The sequence below is a fragment of the Jaculus jaculus genome, chromosome 9 (assembly GCF_020740685.1).
Source record: "Jaculus jaculus isolate mJacJac1 chromosome 9, mJacJac1.mat.Y.cur, whole genome shotgun sequence".
Taxonomy (NCBI): domain Eukaryota; kingdom Metazoa; phylum Chordata; class Mammalia; order Rodentia; family Dipodidae; genus Jaculus; species Jaculus jaculus.
Genome location: NC_059110.1, coordinates 7991332 through 8011345, shown reverse-complemented (window position 1 = coordinate 8011345; position 20014 = coordinate 7991332). Strand labels below are relative to the sequence as shown.

The 20014-nt window shown below is 45.2% G+C and overlaps 1 protein-coding gene across 5 annotated transcripts in view; it reads left to right on the top strand.

The window, feature by feature from the left end:
- Fndc1 (fibronectin type III domain containing 1) overlaps positions 1 to 20014 on the top strand; it is a 90715-nt gene that overhangs the window by 58355 nt on the left and 12346 nt on the right. For all 5 annotated transcript variants that reach the window (XM_045158268.1, XM_045158267.1, XM_045158265.1 and 2 more), the window contains 7 exons: positions 1119 to 1219; positions 3386 to 3497; positions 4543 to 5034; positions 13560 to 13628; positions 15821 to 15964; positions 18428 to 18658; positions 19732 to 19840. In XM_045158268.1, the coding sequence (XP_045014203.1) occupies positions 1119 to 1219; positions 3386 to 3497; positions 4543 to 5034; positions 13560 to 13628; positions 15821 to 15964; positions 18428 to 18658; positions 19732 to 19840 (1258 nt within the window). The remainder of the gene's footprint in view (positions 1 to 1118; positions 1220 to 3385; positions 3498 to 4542; positions 5035 to 13559; positions 13629 to 15820; positions 15965 to 18427; positions 18659 to 19731; positions 19841 to 20014) is intronic.

Below are 20014 nucleotides of genomic sequence, written 5' to 3'. Positions count from 1 at the left end.
TCGGATGAGGAAAGGTGTCAGGAAAGAGCTGCTGGCTTCCAGTCTGACTGCCACAAAATGTCTGAGCTAGAATCCCATCCAGAACAGGAAGCTCACCCTCCCACTATTCCAAATCCCTTAACTAGGCTCTTTCTTATCTGTGAAATCCACTATGGTGCTCTTGTCAGTTACTGACATATTTAAGGAACCAGCAGTAACAGACTAGCTTAGCTTGGTTTTTAATTTTTATTTATTTATTTAAGAGGAAAAGAGAGAGAGAGAGAATGGGCACACCAGGGCCTGTGACTACTGCATATGAACTCTAGATGCCTGTGCCACCATCTGCATCTGGCTTACGTGGGTACTGGGGAATTGAACCTGGCTTCTTAGGCTTTGCAGACAAGTGCCTTAACCCCTAAGCCATCTCTCCCAGCCCAGACTAGCTTTGTACGCAGGCTTTGCTTGTTATTCCTGCTCTCTTGCGCATCAGATTCAACCAAACATACCCAGAATTTAGATAGGAATTATTCAGACGCTGCACTCAACTGTTAGTGTCTAAAATCTCTAAAACGGACACTAACGAGAACTGTCACACAGGGGACATGTGTGGTTTGTATTCCGTAAGAGACATGGAACATAGACAGCTGTGAACTGGTGTCTACAGGGATTATAGGGCAAGGTCTAAAGTAGTTACCAAAAGCTTGTGTTCAGTGAAGACTTGCATGTAATCAGAATATCATGGAATATTGTTGACTGAATGTATTAGTGTTTAGTGAATTCTTAAAAAATTAGTCTTGCTTTATATCCAAGCCTGGCCTGGAATATACTATGTATTGTATTCAGACTCAAAAGCAATCTTCCTGTCTCAGCCTTTAGAGAGATTACAGGCATGAGCTACCACGCCTGGCAGTATTTATGAATCTGCATGATATACTGTCAACTTAGTCTAATGTAAAGACAGGACAAGGTCCCACATTGAGGACAACTTTCCATTAAGATTATTTTAAGCAAAGCAAAGATTTCTGTTAATAGTTGTAAAACTCAACATGGCCTTGTAGGTAGTAGGATCTCAATCCATGCTTATTAACCAGATTCTGGGTTTTTTTTTTTTTTTTTTTTATTCTTTTTCCACACTGCAGGTTATAATGGCAGACCAAATGTAGAAGAGAAAATACCTCCTGGTAGTATTGGAAAACCGAATGGACAAAGAATTATCAATGGTCCTCAAGGAACAAAGTGGGTAGGGTAAACTTTACACACTCCAGTGCTCATGCCCTTAGGAGGAGAAAAATCCTGAATACTGTGTGCCAATAAATCCGTAGCCTGCCTTCCTTTCTTCTCGCCCCTCTCTTCTTCTCTCGTTTTTTTTTCTTTCTTGTCTCCTCTCCTGCCTTCTGAATTCTTTGATAAGGCCTCACTATGTAGCCAGGCTGGCCTTGAACTTGAGATCCTCTTGCCTGGGCGTGCTCCATCCTGTCTGTCTCCATATTTAAGAGTTCAGGATAGAGGAAAAGGCATGTTTCTACTTGGTGACCTGGAGTCTTTCTCAACATGTGATGACCACCACATTGTAGAAATGTTCTCTTCCTTTTCTACTTTCAACTACTTACTTCTGTGTGAAGATACTTGAATGTTGTTCCTTTCAACATTCAGAAACTCTTTGGTTCTCCTGAGTAATTCGTTTGTTTTTGCATATCTGATAGGTGAGATCTGGGTCTATTTGATGGTTTGCCTTGACTGACAGGAAGATCAGACGAATGTGTGGTTCAAATAAAGCAGTTACCTGGAGCCCACAGAATTGCTTTTCCTGTTTTCCTCCCTATATTTGCTTTTATTTCTAGCTTACTGTGTGATCTAATATCACATGTATTTTCTGCTAGTTGCTTCAAATCCTTTATGAGAGGAAATAGAGTAAAACCAAAAAATCACCCCTAACCCAGAGCTCATTTTCATAAGATCAGTCTTTGAATCATTCAACAATTGCTTTTTGACCAAAAATTTTTAAAAATGCCTTAGTTCTATATGTTTAAACAAAGAGTATATTAGCCCTACCTGGGGTTAAGATAAATATTTAAGGCATTTTTGTGGGTTGAGGGTAATGAATAGGAAATGCTATTAAGGAACTGGAAATATTTGAAAGCATTAAAAAAAAAATCATTGTTGATTTCCCAAACTTTCCATTGATAAGGGGATGGTTTAGGAAAACATATTAAGACTCTGTGTAATTCTTTTTTTTTTAATTTTTAAATTTTTATTAACATTTTCCATGATTATAAAAAAAGTCCCATGGTAATTCCCTCCCTCCCCACCCCCACACTTTCCCCTTTGAAATTACATTCTCCATCATATTACCTCCCCATTACAATCATTGTACTTACATATATACAATATCAACCTATTAAGTATCCTCCTCCCTTCCTTTCTCTTCCCTTTATGTCTCCTTTTTAACTTACTGGCCTCTGCTACCAAGTATTTTCATTCTCCCGCAGAAGCCCAATCATCTGTAGCTAGGATCCGCATATGAGAGAGAACATGTGGCGCTTGGCTTTCTGGGCCTGGGTTACCTCACTTAGTATAATCCTTTCCAGGTCTATCCATTTTTCTGCAAATTTCATAACTTCATTTTTCTTTACCACTGAGTAGAACTCCATTGTATAAATGTGCCACATCTTCATTATCCACTCATCAGTTGAGGGACATCTAGGCTGGTTCCATTTCCCAGCTATTATAAATTGAGCAGCAATAAACATGATAGAGCACATTCTGTGTAATTCTTAATCATAGGCAATCTAAAGATGCATTTAATCATTTCTCAAGGGAGTGAATGTAAATTTATAAAGAAATAATACAAGTAAATCACAATACCACTGTAAATCATCTTGAATTGAGGTAGTGCAGAGTGGATTTTGAGAGTAGACTTTTAACTGTCACAGTGGGATTTCTTCCATGATCACGTAGCAGATGGGGTTTCAGATGTTAACCAGTGTGGGGTCATTGCAGTCTTGTCAATTACAGGCTGAGAGTAGACCCAGGCCATTTGTGTCGTGAGTGGTTGGAAGGGCACTCATCCAGGACCGTGCTTAAGGGGCCGTGAATGAAAAACAACATGATTTTTTTTCCCTTTATATGTAATAATAACTTTTTCAAGTTTTAAAGTTGCTAGGATATGACATTTTTGTGTGCATTTTATATTAGGCAATGCTATTCTAACCTGTCATTTAAAATTTGATAATAAAATTGCAGTTTGGGTTTTAGCAGATTGTGACGTGAAAATGACCATTTGCACTTTTGTAAACGTGTTTTCCTCTCGCATCATGCTTCCCCTCACACATACGTTACGAGGCGCTGGATTCCCATGGGCATTTCAGATTGACCGATACCTTCTTCAATCTGTCGTCTCGGTTAGGTTGTGGACCTGGACCGTGGGTTAGTGCTGAATGCAGAAGGCAGGTACCTCCAAGATTCACATGGCAACCCTCTTCGCGTGAAGCTGGGCGGAGACAGCCGCACCATCGTGGGTGAGTTGAGACGGTTTCCTGGGAGCCAGGAGTTGACATAGCTTCTGTCTTCCTCCTTCTCATTTCTTTTTTTAAGTGGCTGCCATTGGTCCAGTTACTTCCAATCATGTGGGAAAAAAGTCCTCCAAACAGGCAAAAGTCAACATTGCCCTTTATAGCATTAGTTACGTCAACCCTTCAGACTCTGCCCTTTAGAACGGAGTCTTCTCCTTTGTTCCTGACGTTTTCTACTTAGGGCAAGGATCTGGAACTATGGCCCATGAGCTCAACAAACTCCTTATGTTTTTAAAATGATTGTCTCTCCCGAAAACAAGAATAGTTTGTGACTTGTAGGGATTATATGAAACTCGCATTTCAGGGCCCTTGCACAAAGCTTTACGTTCCAACGCAGCCACAGTTATTTATGTATCATCTCACACATGTACCGTGCATTGTTTATGTAGTATCTATTGTATTTTCTGCCCTTGAATAGTGCCATAGGGCCCATCTGCTCTGTAAATCACAAAAATCCTTAACTCCCTGGACTTGTATGGAAAACGTTTGCCATTCCTGGCCCAACCTGACATTTTCTTTTCCTCCTTAGGGATAGAAATGAAGAAGAGGAAAGAACTGGGGCATATTGAATTAAGAGTTTTATATTTATATAAAGTAATGGACACTACAAGACCATCAGCTGCCGTGTAACCACAGTTATGACCACCACAGCTAATCTTAAATTATCCCTCCGCCATTTTGACAGATGAAAACATAGGCATGTTTGCACTTTGAGGAGACACTTTGCTGCTATTTTTGTTTAATTTTTATTTTTATTTATTTGAGAAAGAGAGAGAGAGAGAGAGAATGGGCTGCCACAAAAGAGCTCCAGACGCATGCGTCACCTTATGTGGCTGGCTTTCATGGGTCCCGGGGAATCGAACCTGGGTCCTTTGGCTTTATAAGCAAGCGCTTTAACTGCTAAGCCATCTCTTCAGCCCTGCTATTGTTTGTTGATCCCCAATGGATTGTTCTCTCCTTGTTTCATCGTTCTTGGTTGATTTCATTTCAGATCTGGGAGGGACCCCTGTGGTGAGTCCTGATGGGCTTCCCCTCTTTGGGCAGGGGCGACACGGCAAGCCCTTGGCCAGTGCCCAGGATAAACCCATCTTGAGTCTTGGAGGGAAGCCTTTGGTGGGCTTGGAGGTCATCAGAACGACTACCCATCCCCCTCCCACAACCATGGCACCAAGCACAACCACCACCACCACCGTGCCCACCACCACAACTCCCAAACCCACAACCACCACCACCCGCCGCACCACCACCCGCCGCACCACCACGACCACGCGACCCACGACCACAGTTCGAACCACTCGACGGACAACCACCACCGCTGCCACCACCACCACCACCACCACCACCACCACCACCACCACCACCCCCACCCCGGAACCCTCCACCCCTGCCCCTACCTGTCCCCCAGGGACCCTGGAACAGCATGATGAAGATGGCAACCTGATAGTGGGCTCCAGTGGGATCCCAGAGTGCTCCCCTGAGAAAGGTAACCGGCTTTGCTCTGATGGGAACCAACGTAATTAGCTAGTAGGCTGCGGGGTCCGAGGAGGCTCACAAAGCCTGCCCAAGGTGGGTGAGGACTGGGCACCGTCACAGCACCTCGAACCCCAGCAGGTTTGCTGTGTCGCGGTCAAGGTGGTCAGATTTTGTAAGTAAGAAACACCGTGTGGGCCAGGCCTAGACTAGCAAGTGACTTACGTCCACCTAAGACTCGGGGTATCCAGTGTTTTCTCCGGCAGGCCTGGTCACAACCCAAGTCGGAAACATAGCTGAGGGAGAGGGAAAGTGCATCATCTCCTTCCACCCATGCAGAGCAGCTTAAGGAAGGAAAGGGATCAGCCTACAGCTGTGAGGAGAAGTCCGGCATGGTGGCAAAAGGGTGGCAGGTGGAGAAGGCTGACAGCCCACGGTCACGTCAACAGGGAGGACGTAGAAAGTGGAACAGGAGACCGTGTGGCTAGGCTGCAGGTCCTCAAGGCTGGCCCCCAGGGACACAGTGACCCTAGCAAGGCTCCACCTCCTAGAGTTCCCCGGCCTTCCTGAGCAGTGTTACCCACACAGGGGTCCATGAAGTTTACATTCCAACCAACAAGGGTCGAGAGGGGTTGTGTGTGTGTGTGTGGAGGGGGGTTGGTTCTGTGATCATGTGATTTAGACAGGCTTGATGCGTTCCTTACTGGACAGACTGTTAGATCACGGAACAGTTGTGGAACTCTCCAGATCTGTGCTTTCCCAGCACATGCGGCAGCTGAACGCTCCTTGACGGGCCTTCTCTTCGGGGAATGCTGATCGTCGCAGGGCCAGGCCTCTGTGGGGGTGCGGGCTTTCCCTTGGGTAAGGACCCAGCACTCTCCCGCTTCGTCCGCTTGGTTTGGCTTCCCAGCCGCCCCTGATGTCTCACTTCTCACGGCAATGGGAGCCACAGTTGCCCAGGCTGTCGGTGAACCAGGATGACATTGTTCTTTCTTCCGGGGCCCCTGATCAAGCTAATTTGGACAAATCTCTCCCACCTCCTCATTGGACATAGATGAGTTCATCTTCTTCCCTTGGGTGTTCTGTCAGCTGCAAAGCCTGTATGTTCTTAAGCTCGGGCAGAGTGAAGATCTTGCATTTCAGCCATAGTTGGAAACTTGGAGTTGTCACCAGCATTCCTGCCCATAACAAGCAAAACCGATATAAACGCGGATGCTGTATTCAAATGAGAATTCTTTCCGAAGTCACTCTTATCATGAAAAAGAGCAAAAGTAACTGGAAGTATCTGAAAACTCACGCCAAAGGACAAGGAGATATATGCAGGGGAGAGAGCCACTGCGGAGAAAATCCTTGCGCTATTCACCCAGTGAGTACAAGCTTGAATTGACCTTTGGATTTCTAGTATTAAATTGACTGCTTTCCTCTGCATACATGGATGCATTTAAAAATATTTTATTTATTTATGTGCAAGCAGAGAGGGCAAGATAGAGAGGGGATGGGTGCACCAGAGCCTTTGCCACTGCAAATGAACTCCAAATACACATGTCACTTTGTGCATCTGGCTTTACCATGAGTACCGGGAACTTGAACCCAGGTCAGTGGGCTTTTCAAGCAAGTACCTTTAACTGCTGAGCCGTCTCCCCAGCCCTACATTTGTTTTTAGAAATAGCAATATGACTAAAGCAGATAGTTGCTTAATAATTGGTTGTCAACAAAAGAGCGATTATATAGGATTTGATTTTAATTACTGTTGCTTTGCAGATTATTTTATTTGATTTTTTGTTTGCTTGATTTTGGATTTTCCAGGTAGGATCTTATTCTAGTCCAGGCTAACTGGACTTCACTATATAGTCTCAGGGTGGCCTCAAACTCAGTGAGATCTCCTACCTTGGTATCCCAAGTACTGGGATTAAAGGCATGTGCCACCATACCTGGGAGCCTTATCATGTGTCATTTTCATTTACTTTTATGTTTTGTGCTTTAATTTGATTTTTTTCTTTGCATTTATGTCAGTTCTTTTCTTTGAAAATTTGGATACCTATGCATGCATTTTACTATACTTGTATAATTCTTTGGTTCCCTACTCCAACCCAAGGAATAATTCATATCTTGGCAGCATTTTTGAAAATATGTTTATTTACTTATTTATTTAACAGAGAAAGAGGGAGAGAGAGAGAGAGAGAGAGAATGGGAGCACCAGGGCCTCCAGCTACTGCAAATAAACTCCAGACGCGTGCGTCCCCTTGTGCATCTGGCTAACGTGGGACCTGGGGAATCGAACCTGGATCCTTTGGCCTTGCAGGCAAATGCCTTAAGCACTAAGCCATCCCTCCAGCCCTCTTGGCAGCATTTTGTAAAAAAGTTCTTATGAAAAAAATTAAATTTTCTGACAATGACATATCTTCAAATATTTTAATAGATTGTTATTTTTTTATTTTTTTGTTCATTTTTATTTATTTATTTGAGAACAACAGACAGAGAGAGAAAGAGGCAAAGAGAGAGAGAGAGAAAGAGAGAGAGAGAATGGGCGCACCAGGGCCTCAAGCCACTGCAAATGAACTCCAGATGCGTGCGCCCCCAAGTGCATCTGGCTAACATGGGTCCTGGGGAATCGAGTCTCGAACTGGGGTCCTTAGGCTTCACAGGCAAATGTTTAACCACTAAGCAATCTCTCCAGTCTGGATTATGTTACTTTTAAGAATACTATTTTATTTCTATTGTTTTACTAACAACTTTATGAAATGTTTTCTCCTTTTTGCTTCTTCTAGTCACAGTTAGTTTTATCTTTTAAGTTTTGTTTACATTTTATTTATTTACTTTTTCGTTACCATATAGGGACTTAAGTATCATTTATTCTGGTATCTTCAAATACAAATTGTTTTAGTCAATTCTCATCCCTCCTTTCTCCAATTCCCAACCTCCACAGTGTCTTCCCTCCTTCTGTTTATATGTCACACATGTCCTTTTGCCCTTCCTCTATCCTTCTTCCTGGATGCCTCTTTCTACCTGCCATTGAAGGTTTTATCCGCATTTGACCCCTTTATAAACATACATGTAGACATTGCAAGCTAAGATCTGTATATCAAAGAGAACACATAGTTTTGGTCTTTGTGAGTTTCAAGTGTATTATCAGGTCTATTTATTTATTTAAGAGAGGAGAGAGAAAAAAAGAGAGACAGAATGGGCACACCAAGGCCTCCAGCCACCGCAAAGGAACTCCAGATGCGTGCGCACACTTGTGCATCTGGTTTACGTGGGAACTGGGTATTCGAACCTGGGTCCTTAGGCAAGTGCCTTAGCTGCTAAACCATCTCTTCTGCCATCGTCTTGTCAGTTTTAAGCCACGTTGTCGTGGTATGGTTGACATCTAGAGAGCTGCCCCCGTCTAACCTGCCTGAGGAGCTGAGGGATGAGAATGCTTGTGCGAGCTCATCACCACCATTCATGCCACAGACAGGCATACCCAATGCCTCCCCGGGTCCAGCACCCCCTTCTGTTAGAATCATTCCTTTCCCCTCCTCCGTTTCACTTCTTGGGGTTGTTTTTTTTCTTTCCATCTCCAAGCAGGCCCCATAGGCTAACACATTATCCCTTACTGGGTTCCTTGCGGCAGGTTCCACTGGCTTCCTGTCTACTCACCTTCTGCCTCAACATGTGCTTCTGCATTGTGACTACACGCCAGATAGAATGCTTGCCCCTTGTGTGGGAATCTGGTTCCGAGGAGTCCTGAGCTTGGCAAACAGCGGAGTTGAGTTTGCTTTAGAAAAGGCTGCACCCTGACAGTAAAACACAGTTTCTGTTTGCTGGCTGAGAGCCTTGTAGCAACCTCGGCAGAAGGACTGTCCCAAGCCTCCCCGGTGCAGAACCCACAGAGACACCAGTGTCGCATCCCTGCCTTAGCTCTGCTTTTTGTGTTAGCATTTCCCTTGTGCGACCTCCTCTGTTGTGTAGACTAGTGTGCACCCCGCGGCGTACACTCACGGGTGTTGGGGCTCCATCTCTACACAGCTAAGGTTTGTCAAGCAACATCTTGCCTGTGGCACTTTCCAGCCTGGTGTTTATTGCGGCAGAAGTTAGAACTTGCGTTGGTGGTCAGCGATGTATATCAGTGAGGGGCTCTTTTAAGCCCCTCTCCCCTTCTTCAGTTGACCACTGGACATTCCATTCCACTTCTAAAGGCCTGGCATTTTGTTTCAGCCCTCCAGTCTTAAAAGGCATCTTTTCAGATCTCTAAGTCTTGGCTCCTTTATTCAACGCCGCTTTCAAGTAGCGATCTAGGAATAACCATGGGCCATTCAGTCGTTCCAGTAATTCAAGTGGTATTTATGGGTACTTCCTCATTTGTTATGGATACTAACTTCCCTGTAGTCATACATGCATATTACATGCTGGTTTCCTGTCTGTTACTGCGTTTGTTTTTTCTTTCTTTTTAAAAACACACGCATGCATGCATGCACACACACAAACACAATGAGTTTTTGTTTGTTTGCTATGCCTTCACTGCTAACGAACTCCTTGTAGCTGAGAGAGTAGTTTCTGTTTCATCTCTAATTCCTGAGGGCACGAGGTAATACTTTTGGGGCATCTAAACAATTACTTAAGATCTAGGCAGTCTCTAGTTTCTAACTGGGAAGTAAAAACCGATGAACTTTGTTTTTTCAGGCTCTTTTCTGCTGTAGATCCGATGAGATTGCAGATGGTTGGACATGCTCTGAGCTGCCTGAGCGTTCAGGCATTTGTAATGTGGCCTTGTTGCGCGTTGGAGAGAAAGAGCGGTCATAGTGGAAAACAGTGCCATCCTGCCTGGCCCTCCTGACAGAAAGTAGGAAGAAGAATTGGAATTCACTTGAGCCGGACCCCTGTACAACGTGCAAACACGCCCGTGTTCCCCATGGCTGTCAGTGACTTCCTCCCTCTAAACTTCTGCTGAGAATAGGGTGGGATAAAAATGAAAAATATCCTTAACCTCTCTGGAGCTGAAGCCCTCATTCTTTGGTGACATCACACACTCATTTTCTCCATGACCATGGGTAACATACCTCTCAGGAGCTGATCCTACGCCGCCATGCTGATGGCTGGCAGCCGCTTCTGTAAGAAGTTCAAGTGTTTGGCATGGACGCTAGACGGACTTATAAAATGTCCAGTTTTGCACAGCTCCAGATGGATTGGAATGGCATTGAAGGGGAGCAAAGTCGAGTGGTCAGCTGTTATTAAAAAACAGTGAATATGCTCACAACATCTGGAAGTTACTTAGGGCAAGGTGATGCTAATCTAGAGGAAAAATTGGCTGATTTTTTTTTAAGTGTTATGTTAGTAGAATGTTCACTCGTGACAAAGGCCATTCCTTGTTCCTTATCTGAAGCAGGAATCAGCAAAGTAAACGAGGCACTTCTCCCTTTTCTTGTTCACCCCAAAACACTTGTGCAAAGTATCTTATTCAAGTCATTCCATTTTTGACCTGGATAAGTCGAATGAAAAATGAAACTGAAATGATCCACTAGGGGGGAAAAATACAATCTGCTCTTAAAATTGGCAAAGGAAAGAAAATGGTAGGCAGGGAGCCAATGGCAAGATAACCCCAAACTTTAAGGAGTGTGAACCTGAAAAATGATTTGAACTGACACAGAAGTAATTTGTCTCAGATGTAGACATGCTGACATTGGCATGGTCAGTGGAAAGCCATGCTTGGTAGTTTTTCACAAAATGACCATTCTACCCCTGACAGGTGAATGTCCTAGAACTTGTCTCTCTCTCTTTTTTTTTGGTGGTGGTGGGGGGGGAGGTTCAAGATAGGGTCTCACTCCAGCCCAGGCTGACCTGGAATTCACTATGCAATCCCAGGGCAGCCTCACATGCACAGTGATTCTCCTATCTCTGCCTACTGAGTGCTGGGATTAATGGCATGTGTCACCACTCCTGGCTAGAATTGGTCCCTTGCTAACTATTGCTGACCCAATGGTGACAAGTTACCGCATCAAGGCTGGGGAAGGTTCTGGAACATGTAACTGGAGTGTGACTTGGGGCCTTTGCTATAATCCTCAGAATGGCAGCCAGGTGACTGGAGAGAGGTCACTGCCCTCAGATGCTGGAGTTCATTTTGGCATTATGACACTCACAATGTTGATCTAGGCTCCAAAGAGCTGGAAGAATCATTATATTGAAATGTTTCTGGTAATGATTAATGATCTTCTAACAATGGAAAATCTCAAAATTGGTAGATATGTTTTCCCTCTTTCTTTCTTTCTTTCTTTCTTTTGTGAAGGGAGTTTTATATATTTTTCTCCCTGATTTCTCCTTCATTCACTGTGAGATGAGGAGGTTAGTGGAGCGCCTTAGGGTTTATAAACAACTGTGCTGGCTAGTTCAAAAGTAGAAGTTGTTGGCGTCTGTATGTATCTGTGCACATGCACACGTGTGGGTGCAAATGTGTGTGTGGAGGTCAGAGAATGACCTCAGGGGTATTTCTTTAGGTGTCACCAACCTTTATGGAGACAAGGGCTCTCACTGGCCTGGAGCTCAAGTAGGCTACACAGGTTGGCCACTGAGCCCAGGGTTCTTCCTGTCTCTGCCTCTCCAGCACTGGGATTGCAAGCACATACCTCCACACCCCGCTTTTCTTTTCTTTTCTTTTCTTTTCTTTTCTTTTTTGCATGGGCTCTGGGGATTGAATTAAGGTCTTCATACTTGCAAGGCAAGCAAGTGAGTTACCCACTGAGCTATCTCCGCAGCCCACAGAGGCAGTTTGATGAAAGAGGAGGCACATGGTTTCTATAACCAATGGGTTGAGAGCTCAGCTTCTGTCATTCACCAGCTGTGTGACTCTATACTAGTTTTAAATTCTCTCAGAGCCTTAGTGTCTTGGCCTGAGGAGTGGGTATGATCAGCCTGATGGTCCCATAGGTCTGTGGAGAGGGTTATCCCAAGCAATTTACACAAGAAAGTACCTTGTGTGCAAATGGCATTGGCTAAATAATTTACTGTTCCCTTCTCCTGCTGTCCCCTTTATCCCCTTTCCAAGAGAGCACAGCATTTAGTGAGCTCGGTGTCAAAGCTGTGAGTTTCAGGTCAAGGGCAGGGAAGAAGTTCCTCTGAGATTTTTGGTTAGAAAAAAAACTTCTAAAAAGACTTTTGGACATTGGGGAGATGGCTCAGCAGTTAAAGTGCTTGCTCCACAGCCTGCTGACCTGTGTTCAAGTCCCCAGCACCCATGTAAGGCTGAACACAATCGTAATATGCCAGTGGTAATGGGATATAAAGCCATGAGAATCCTGAAGATCAGTGAGGGCCAGCTAGACAGACCTCGCTAACAAAAATAACAACTAAGATAACAACAAAATACCTCAAAAAACAAATGTGGAAGTGGAGGACCAACACCTTGAGGTTGGTTCCTGACCACCGCACATGAGCCATGGTACATTCATGCCCATACCCCCCCCCACACACATAAGTGCCTGCGTGTACAACTTCTGTTTTAATTATCCAGATAATTCAAAACTCTCTTCCCATTTTTCCCTCAATTACTGACTTTGCTTGACCTTATGATTATTTGATAGATCAGTCATTATGGGAATTTTCTCTTTTTAAAAAATATTTTATGTATTTATTTGAGAGAGAGAGAGAAAAAAGAGAGAGAGAGAATGGGCATGCCAGGGCCTCTAGCCACTGCTAGACAAACTCCAGACACATGCACCGCCTTGTGCATCTGGCTTATGTGGGTAATGGGGAATTGAACCTGGGCCCTTCGGCTCCGCAGACAAGTGCCTTAACTGCTAAGCCATCTCTCCAGCCCCGTTATGGGAATTGTAATAATAGTTTTCAGAGTTAGATGAGACACATGAAAAATCTCATCAAAACTTCTATACATCACACTGAAAGTATAGTTCTATAGTCATAGTAGATCTAGTGACTAGTAAAGACCTTAAGCTATCTTAAAGAGAAATTGGTAATTGTTGGCCTATCCTATCTGACATTTGTATGAAGCTAAAGAATCTGCTTAGGACTGATTTACGTCCTGAGTCGGTGAGAGAATGGGAACTGAGAAGAGCAGAGAAGCTCAGGGAATTTGATTGGTATACTTTGCCAAACTAGAGTGTTAAGCAAGAAATTGTCCTGGGTCTAGAATATTCCAAAAGCAAGACAGAGTGGGCGGAGAGAAGGAAGGCTGGTAGGTGTTGAGCGGGAAGGGTTTTTGTCACCATTCAGAGCCTGTCCTTGTTGGCGGCTGTGTGAGCTCTCACGTGAAGGCTGGTGGAGCGGGGGCGGGGAGCTCTGGGGACAGTCCCAGAGCCAGGCAGGGGAGCTCTGGGGACACTGAGCCGGGAGCTTACCACTGACCAGAGAGCATCTCAAAGCAGAGGAAGCCTGGTTCCATTTTGGTGTTCTGATGGTATTTCTTCTGCAGAAGCGAGGGACGCTGGGATTGGTGGCTTGATCCAGTGAGCCGCTGAGGAGGAGCGAATAGTTATGTGCAGGGCCGGGTTCTGAGGGAGGAACCGAACCGAGGGCAGGTGATGACCCTGCTTCCCTCTTCCTCCCTAGATGAATTCTCAGGCCAGGAGGCCGACACCGCAGTTCCCACAGAAGAGGCCTACGTTGTGTACGATGAAGGTACTGGGCTGATTCAAACACATTTGTACACTTTTCTGATCCAAGGATCTTATTTTAATTATAAGCGGGATGAGATCTCAATTGCAGTTTCCTTTGGGCCAGCCCAGGACAGAGGTTTTACCACCCTGACTGCTTTCCAAGTCACCCCCCACCCCACCCCAACAAATGCATGTTTGACCTAAAGGCAAATAGCAAGCTTGAGGTGCAAACACAGTTTTCCTCCCACACCCCACTTAATTTTTATTAAAATTTATTTGTGTGTGTGTTTTGTGTGTGTGTGTGTGTGTGTGTGTGTGTGCGCGTGCGCGCATGCGCATACACATGTATGCCCACACTGGCGTGCATTGTGTTTGGGAGAGCCAAGGTCTCTTACTACTGCATGGGTGGCTAAGGAACAACCCAGGCCAGCAGGTTTTGCAAGCAAGTGCTTTTAACTGCTGAGCCATCTCTCATGCACTCTCCCTCTTTAGTTCAATTAATGTTGGAGCCACTACTGTCCCCATGAAGCCCCTGGCACTTCTGTTTGCAAAACCATATGGTTTATTTAACCAGTATGGAGCCTCTTGGGGGAGGGTCACTCTCTCACTTTTTCCTTTTTTTCTTTCTGTGTTTTCAAGGTAGGGTCTCACTGTAGCCCAGGCTGTCCTGGAACTCACTCTGTAGCTCCAGGCTAGCCTCAAACTCAAGAGCAATCCTCCTGCCTCTGTCTCCCCACCCAACCCCGAGTGCTGGGATTAAAGGCGTGCACCACCACACCTGGCTCTCTTTCTTTGTCTGATTATATAATAGAGGCAATGCTCTGTGTGGATTGAATTCCTCTCACAGGATCTTTTCAAGTTCGGCAAGTTCGAGAATCCAAAATGAATACAAAACACCTCTTGCCACATCTGTAACATCTCTCAATACATGGCACCTGGTGCTGTCACTTCCATTAGGATCCTCTGGCTGTCTCTGAGGTTGAGTAGGTCACGTGGGACGTTGCCTCTGCCTGCTGCGGCCTCTGGCTCCTGAGCCCAGAGTGCTCTAGGGCCCTGCATCCCCTTGCCCGCTGTCGCCATAACCCCAAGTTGCCTTGACTCACCACAGGGTGAATAGTGCCACCTTTGATGCTTTATTCTTTCATAGTCAAGGTGGATGCGGTGGCTTAATCCACCACAGTTTTCAAACGGAAACTGACCTGAAAGAAAAGCGGCAGGTGGGCTGGAGAGATGGCTTAGCGGTTAAGCGCTTGCCTGTGAAGCCTAAGGACCCTGGTTCGAGGCTCGGTTCCCCAGGTCCCACGTTAGCCAGATGCACAGGGGGGCACACTCATCTGGAGTTCGTTTGCAGAGGCTGGAAGCCCTGGCGCGCCCATTCTCTCTCTCTCTCTCCCTCTATCTGTCTTTCTCTCTGTGTCTGTCGCTCTCAAATAAATAAATAAAAAATTAAAAAACACAAAAAAAAAGAAAAGCGGCAGGTGTTGGGAAGTGAGGACGGCTTCCTTATATCTCGGGAAAGCACTGATGCCTGTGAAGCCTAAGGACCCCGGTTCGAGGCTCGGTTCCCCAGGTCCCACGTTAGCCAGATGCACAAGGGGGCGCACGTGTCTGGAGTTTGTTTGCAGAGGCTGGAAGCCCTGGCGCACCCATTCTCTCTCTCTCCCTCTAACTGTCCTTCCCTCTGTGTCTGTCACTCTCAAATAAATAAATAAATAAATAAAATTAAAAAAAAAAAGATTGGTTCTTCCCCTGACAAAAGTTTGTACTCAGATATTTTTAAACTCAAATTTATTTTCTGATGTGTTCTTTCATGGCTCTGAAGGAAAGTCATTCAAGTAGAGAATAGCCTTGTAAGATGAGGATACCATGTGGGAAATTCTAAAGGTCTCTCTCTCTCTCTCTAGGTCTCTCTCTCTCTCTCTCTCTTCTCTCTATCTCTAATCCTTAAACTTCATTTTTGTGGAAATATGTATTTCTTTTTTTTTTCCCCTCTTCTTTTTGCAGCTGCTTTTCTAAGGGAATCAAAATGGAGAGAAATGATATTTTAGCAGAGATCTATTGGGTCTAGGTATAGCAATTATTTGAGGGGTGTGTGTGTGTGTGTATGTGTGCATGCATGCGTGTGTACAGCTAAACTTTAAAACAGAACCTTTTGACTGCAGACAGTGCCTCTTTCCTATTCATTCTAATTACAAAGCCCTCACATCCTTTCAGACTATGAATCTGAGACCACGAGGCCACCACCCACCACCGTGCAACTGACCACTGCTGCCACGCCGAAGGTCATCCCAGAGGAAGGCACAGTCAGCTCTTTCCCCGAGGAAGAATTTGATCTGGCTGGAAAGAAGCGATTTGTTGGTAAATACAACTTCTTTAGTCAGGGAAACATGGGTTTTTAACTTCTGTCCTTTGAAGACGAGTGTGACTAATCTCTTGGCTTGGCTAAGGTGGTGTGTTTCGAAAGAAAAATGTTTTCTAAGGGTTTAATTTCCATTTGGGGTAATTTAGAGAGTCAAATTACTTAGATGCATATTAATTTGTTTTCTGCAAAAGTCAGAAGGGGCAGACACCATAAAAGAGTCGGTGTTGAGTATAAAATTTCAGCAAGTCTGCCTTGTGTAGACTAAGAAGCACCTTAAGTATTTTGTAATGCAACCAGCTTTTCTTTTCTTTTTTTTTTTAATATTGAATTTATTTATTTGAGAGAGACAGAGAGAGGCAGATGAGAGAGAGAGAGAGAGTTTGAGAGAATGGGTGCACTAGGGCCTCTAGCCACCGCAAATGAACTCCAGACACATGTTCCACCTTGTGCATCTGGCTTTATTTGTGTCCTGGGTAATCGAACTTGGATCCTTTGGCTTTACAGGTAAGTACTTTAACCACTAGGCCATCTCTCCAGCCCCTGCAGCCAGCTTTTCTAAAACAGGATTTGTTTCTGGGCCTCAGCTGCAAAGGTCTAGTTAAGTTCTTCCCACAAGGTTTGCAACATAGTAAGTAAATGCAGCCCTTTGCCCAGACAGTATCACAGAAGGAAAGCTCACTTTCTCCAGTTATTTCCTGCAATTTTCACTAGCATCAAGGCATTTTTGTCCTCTTCTTTCTCAACTATTAAAGCGATTTCAGTAAGAAATTCGATGTAGCCAAACTGGTTCCTTCTCTCCCCAAGACATCTTTTCCCATGCCCTGAATAAACTTCACTAACGAGACAGTAGGATTAATATGTTCGTGGGTGGAAATAACTAAGCAATAGCTTAAGTTAACATCACAACTTTTCCATTTCCGAAACAACTGTCCTGCCGCAAGCAGAGGACGAATCTTGCCAGCCAAGACGTGGTGGCTGAGTGTCTCAAGCACACGCCGTCAAGGAACAAGGCCATTAGTGTGAGGGAGCGTTCCTGGGGCCAATGCCAGAGTTTGCTGTGACGTGCCGTGCCGCAGCCTGGCCAAGTTCAGCCAGTGACCTCATCTTTCTCCCTGCAGTCCCACAGGCCGGCCTGGAAAGGTGTTCAGTGCTGTTAATAGCTCTTCCACAGAGTGCCCCTAAAGACTGAAAGAACAGTTCACCATTGCCTGGCTGTTTTCTCATGTCTATAAACTATAAAACCTGTTCTCCAAAACTTCCTGATCAGCTCCACAGACAAGTCCAAAGTTCTCGTTTCATTCTAATTCTTGGAAAATAAAGGGGCCAAAAAATGGCATTCAGGCTGGGTGTGGTGGAGCACACCTTTAATCTCAGCACTAGGGAGGCAGAGGTAGGATTGCCATGAGTTGGAGGCTACCCTGATACTACATAGTGAATTCTAGATCAGCCTGTGTTAGAGTGAGACCCTACCTCAAAAAAGAAACATCCCCCTGCCACAAAAAACCCCAATTACATTCAGTCCTGACAGTGAGAACAAAGACCACAATAGGCCCTTTGGAAATTACTACCCAGTGCAACCTGAGAGCACCTGAAGGTCTCACATACATAAAACCCCAACCTCAATTCCTTAGCCTTCGAAACTCCTTACAGGATGGGCTAGAGAGAGCTGTGACCTGACGGCAGAGAGCTTCCTATGTGACCCTCCCCGGGGCCACACTGTCCCATCAGGAGCCCACATCCTGCCCTACTCCTGGCCTCGTCTACCCACTCAAACGTGGGTAGGGTGCGCTTAAACATGCCCATAAGTATGAGTAGATATTATTAGACTGAGCAGTGAGGTAGAGGGATCTTTGGGCCTGACCTTATGCACAAATACCTGAGAGGGTTAAGGAGTTTATGACACTCTAAGGGAGGCCACCTAAGGCTAAAACTGGTGTCTTGATCAGTGGATAGATTCCCTGGCCTAAAGAGGAATTGACAGAGGATGCTAGTTAGCTGTCAGATGGGCCTGACTCACACTTCTCCAAGTATGTGAGTGTAGGAATGGCAGAGTGCCACGGGCTTACACTACATTGAATTATATAGCCTGGGGATCATACAAAATCACTTGGAGGACACGGCCAGCAACGATGATGGGGCATTGAGATCTCTTGCAGCCATCAGATTGGAAGCTTTACACATACAGATCCATTAAAGAGAGTCAGGGAAGTACTTTTGAGTTGACTGTGGGGCTGGTAGCTGCGCAGTGTCTTTCAGAAAGACTAAAAGTAGGTCTTATTGCAAGGAGTATATGATGTGATTCTGCCTCCAGGAAAATCTAAATGGGTCTATGATCATACCACCATCTCCACATGCATGATCTCGTCTGATCTTGGAAGCTAAGCAGGGTTGAGCCTGGTTAGTACTTGAGTGTGAAAAAAATCCAACTGAGTATCTGGTTTTTTCTTTTTTCTTTCCAGCTCCATATGTGACATACCTAAGTAAAGATCCGTCTGCCCCATGTTCTCTGACGGATGCTCTAGATCATTTCCAAGTGGACAGCCTGGATGAAATCATCCCGAGTGACCTGAGGAAGGGTGACCTGCCTCCTCAGCATGCTCCCCGCAACATCACTGTGGTGGCCATGGAAGGCTGCCACTCGTTTGTCATTGTGGATTGGAATAAAGCCACCCCTGGAGATGTGGTCACAGGTGTGTCCTGGGCAGATGCTCAGAGTTTGCACTGATGTGTGGGTGAGAAATACAGACAGCCAAGGATGGGGAGCTGAGTGGATGGAGAACAAGTGGATGGATTGAGTGGAGAAGGCAGTTGTCTTTTTTTTTTTTTTTCAGTGTCTTGGAACATTGGCAATGGACATATTTTATTTATTGATTTATTTGAGAGAGAGTGGGGGGGGAGGAAGAGGCAGAGAGAGAGAGAGAATGGGCATGCCAGGGCCTTCAGCCACTGCAAAGGAACTCCAGATGCATGCACCACCTTGTGCATCTGCCTTACGTGGGTCTTAGGGAATCGAGCCTTGAACGGGGATCCTTAGGCTTCACAGGCAAATGCCTTAACTGCTAAGCCTTTTCCCCAGCCCTATGCTGCCATTTTTCTGTGGGTATTGGAGATCAAACTTAGGCCATCATGCTTGCAAGGCCAGCGCTTAACTCACTCAGATATCTCCCTCTCCCTTCCCCAGTCAGCCTTTGCAACTGGTTTTGGTAAGCCTCAGTGAGAAGTCAGGAGTTATCTTGTTGGCATGAGCAAAACCCAAAGCCTTTAAAACCCAGACACAAGGCTCAGCAGAGACACCAGCGCCCCCCACAGGAAGCACATGTTTCTGATGGAAGCCGCAGTTCAAGCTACAGCAACCCCTGTCAAAGCTGAGCATCGCCGGCACATACGTGAGCCTGTATGCCACTGTCTCTCATAACACCACGGAGGCATTGTTAGCTTGAGCTCACTGTTCTCAGAGGAGGAGGATGTCCACAGAGAGAACAGTAATCGTGTCAGAAAGCTTTCCATAAAGCTTCACTATAGTGAAGTATTTGAGATACTTAGCTTCCAAAGTGAAAGGGTTCTGCAAGCTGAGAGAGGCCAGGGAGTGAGGGGTTCCGAGAAAGAAGTGAAGTAGGGAGTATGTTAATCTTGCTGTCCCTAGCCAGAATGGTCTCTGGAGCACTGAGTTCTCTCACAAGCTGTATGTATGCATGGCCTCATCCCTGCCGCACCAGTTTCAGTCCTTGATACCTACTGGGTCCTTCCCCGTTCATGTTTCCAGGATACTTGGTATACAGCGCATCCTATGAGGACTTCATCAGGAATAAGTGGTCCACCCAAGACTCATCAGTGACCCATTTGCCCATCGAGAACCTGAAGCCAAACACAAGGTACGAAATGTCAGTCATTTCGAAAGAGACAAACAAAATGAGACCCATGAGCTGGGTCGCAGATATCCTTTTGTTGAAAACAAAGGATTCATCAGGGTTTTGTTTCGTTTTGTTTTTCTGAGGTAGAGTCTCACTCTAGCCCAGGCTGACCTGGAATTCACTATGTAGTCTCAG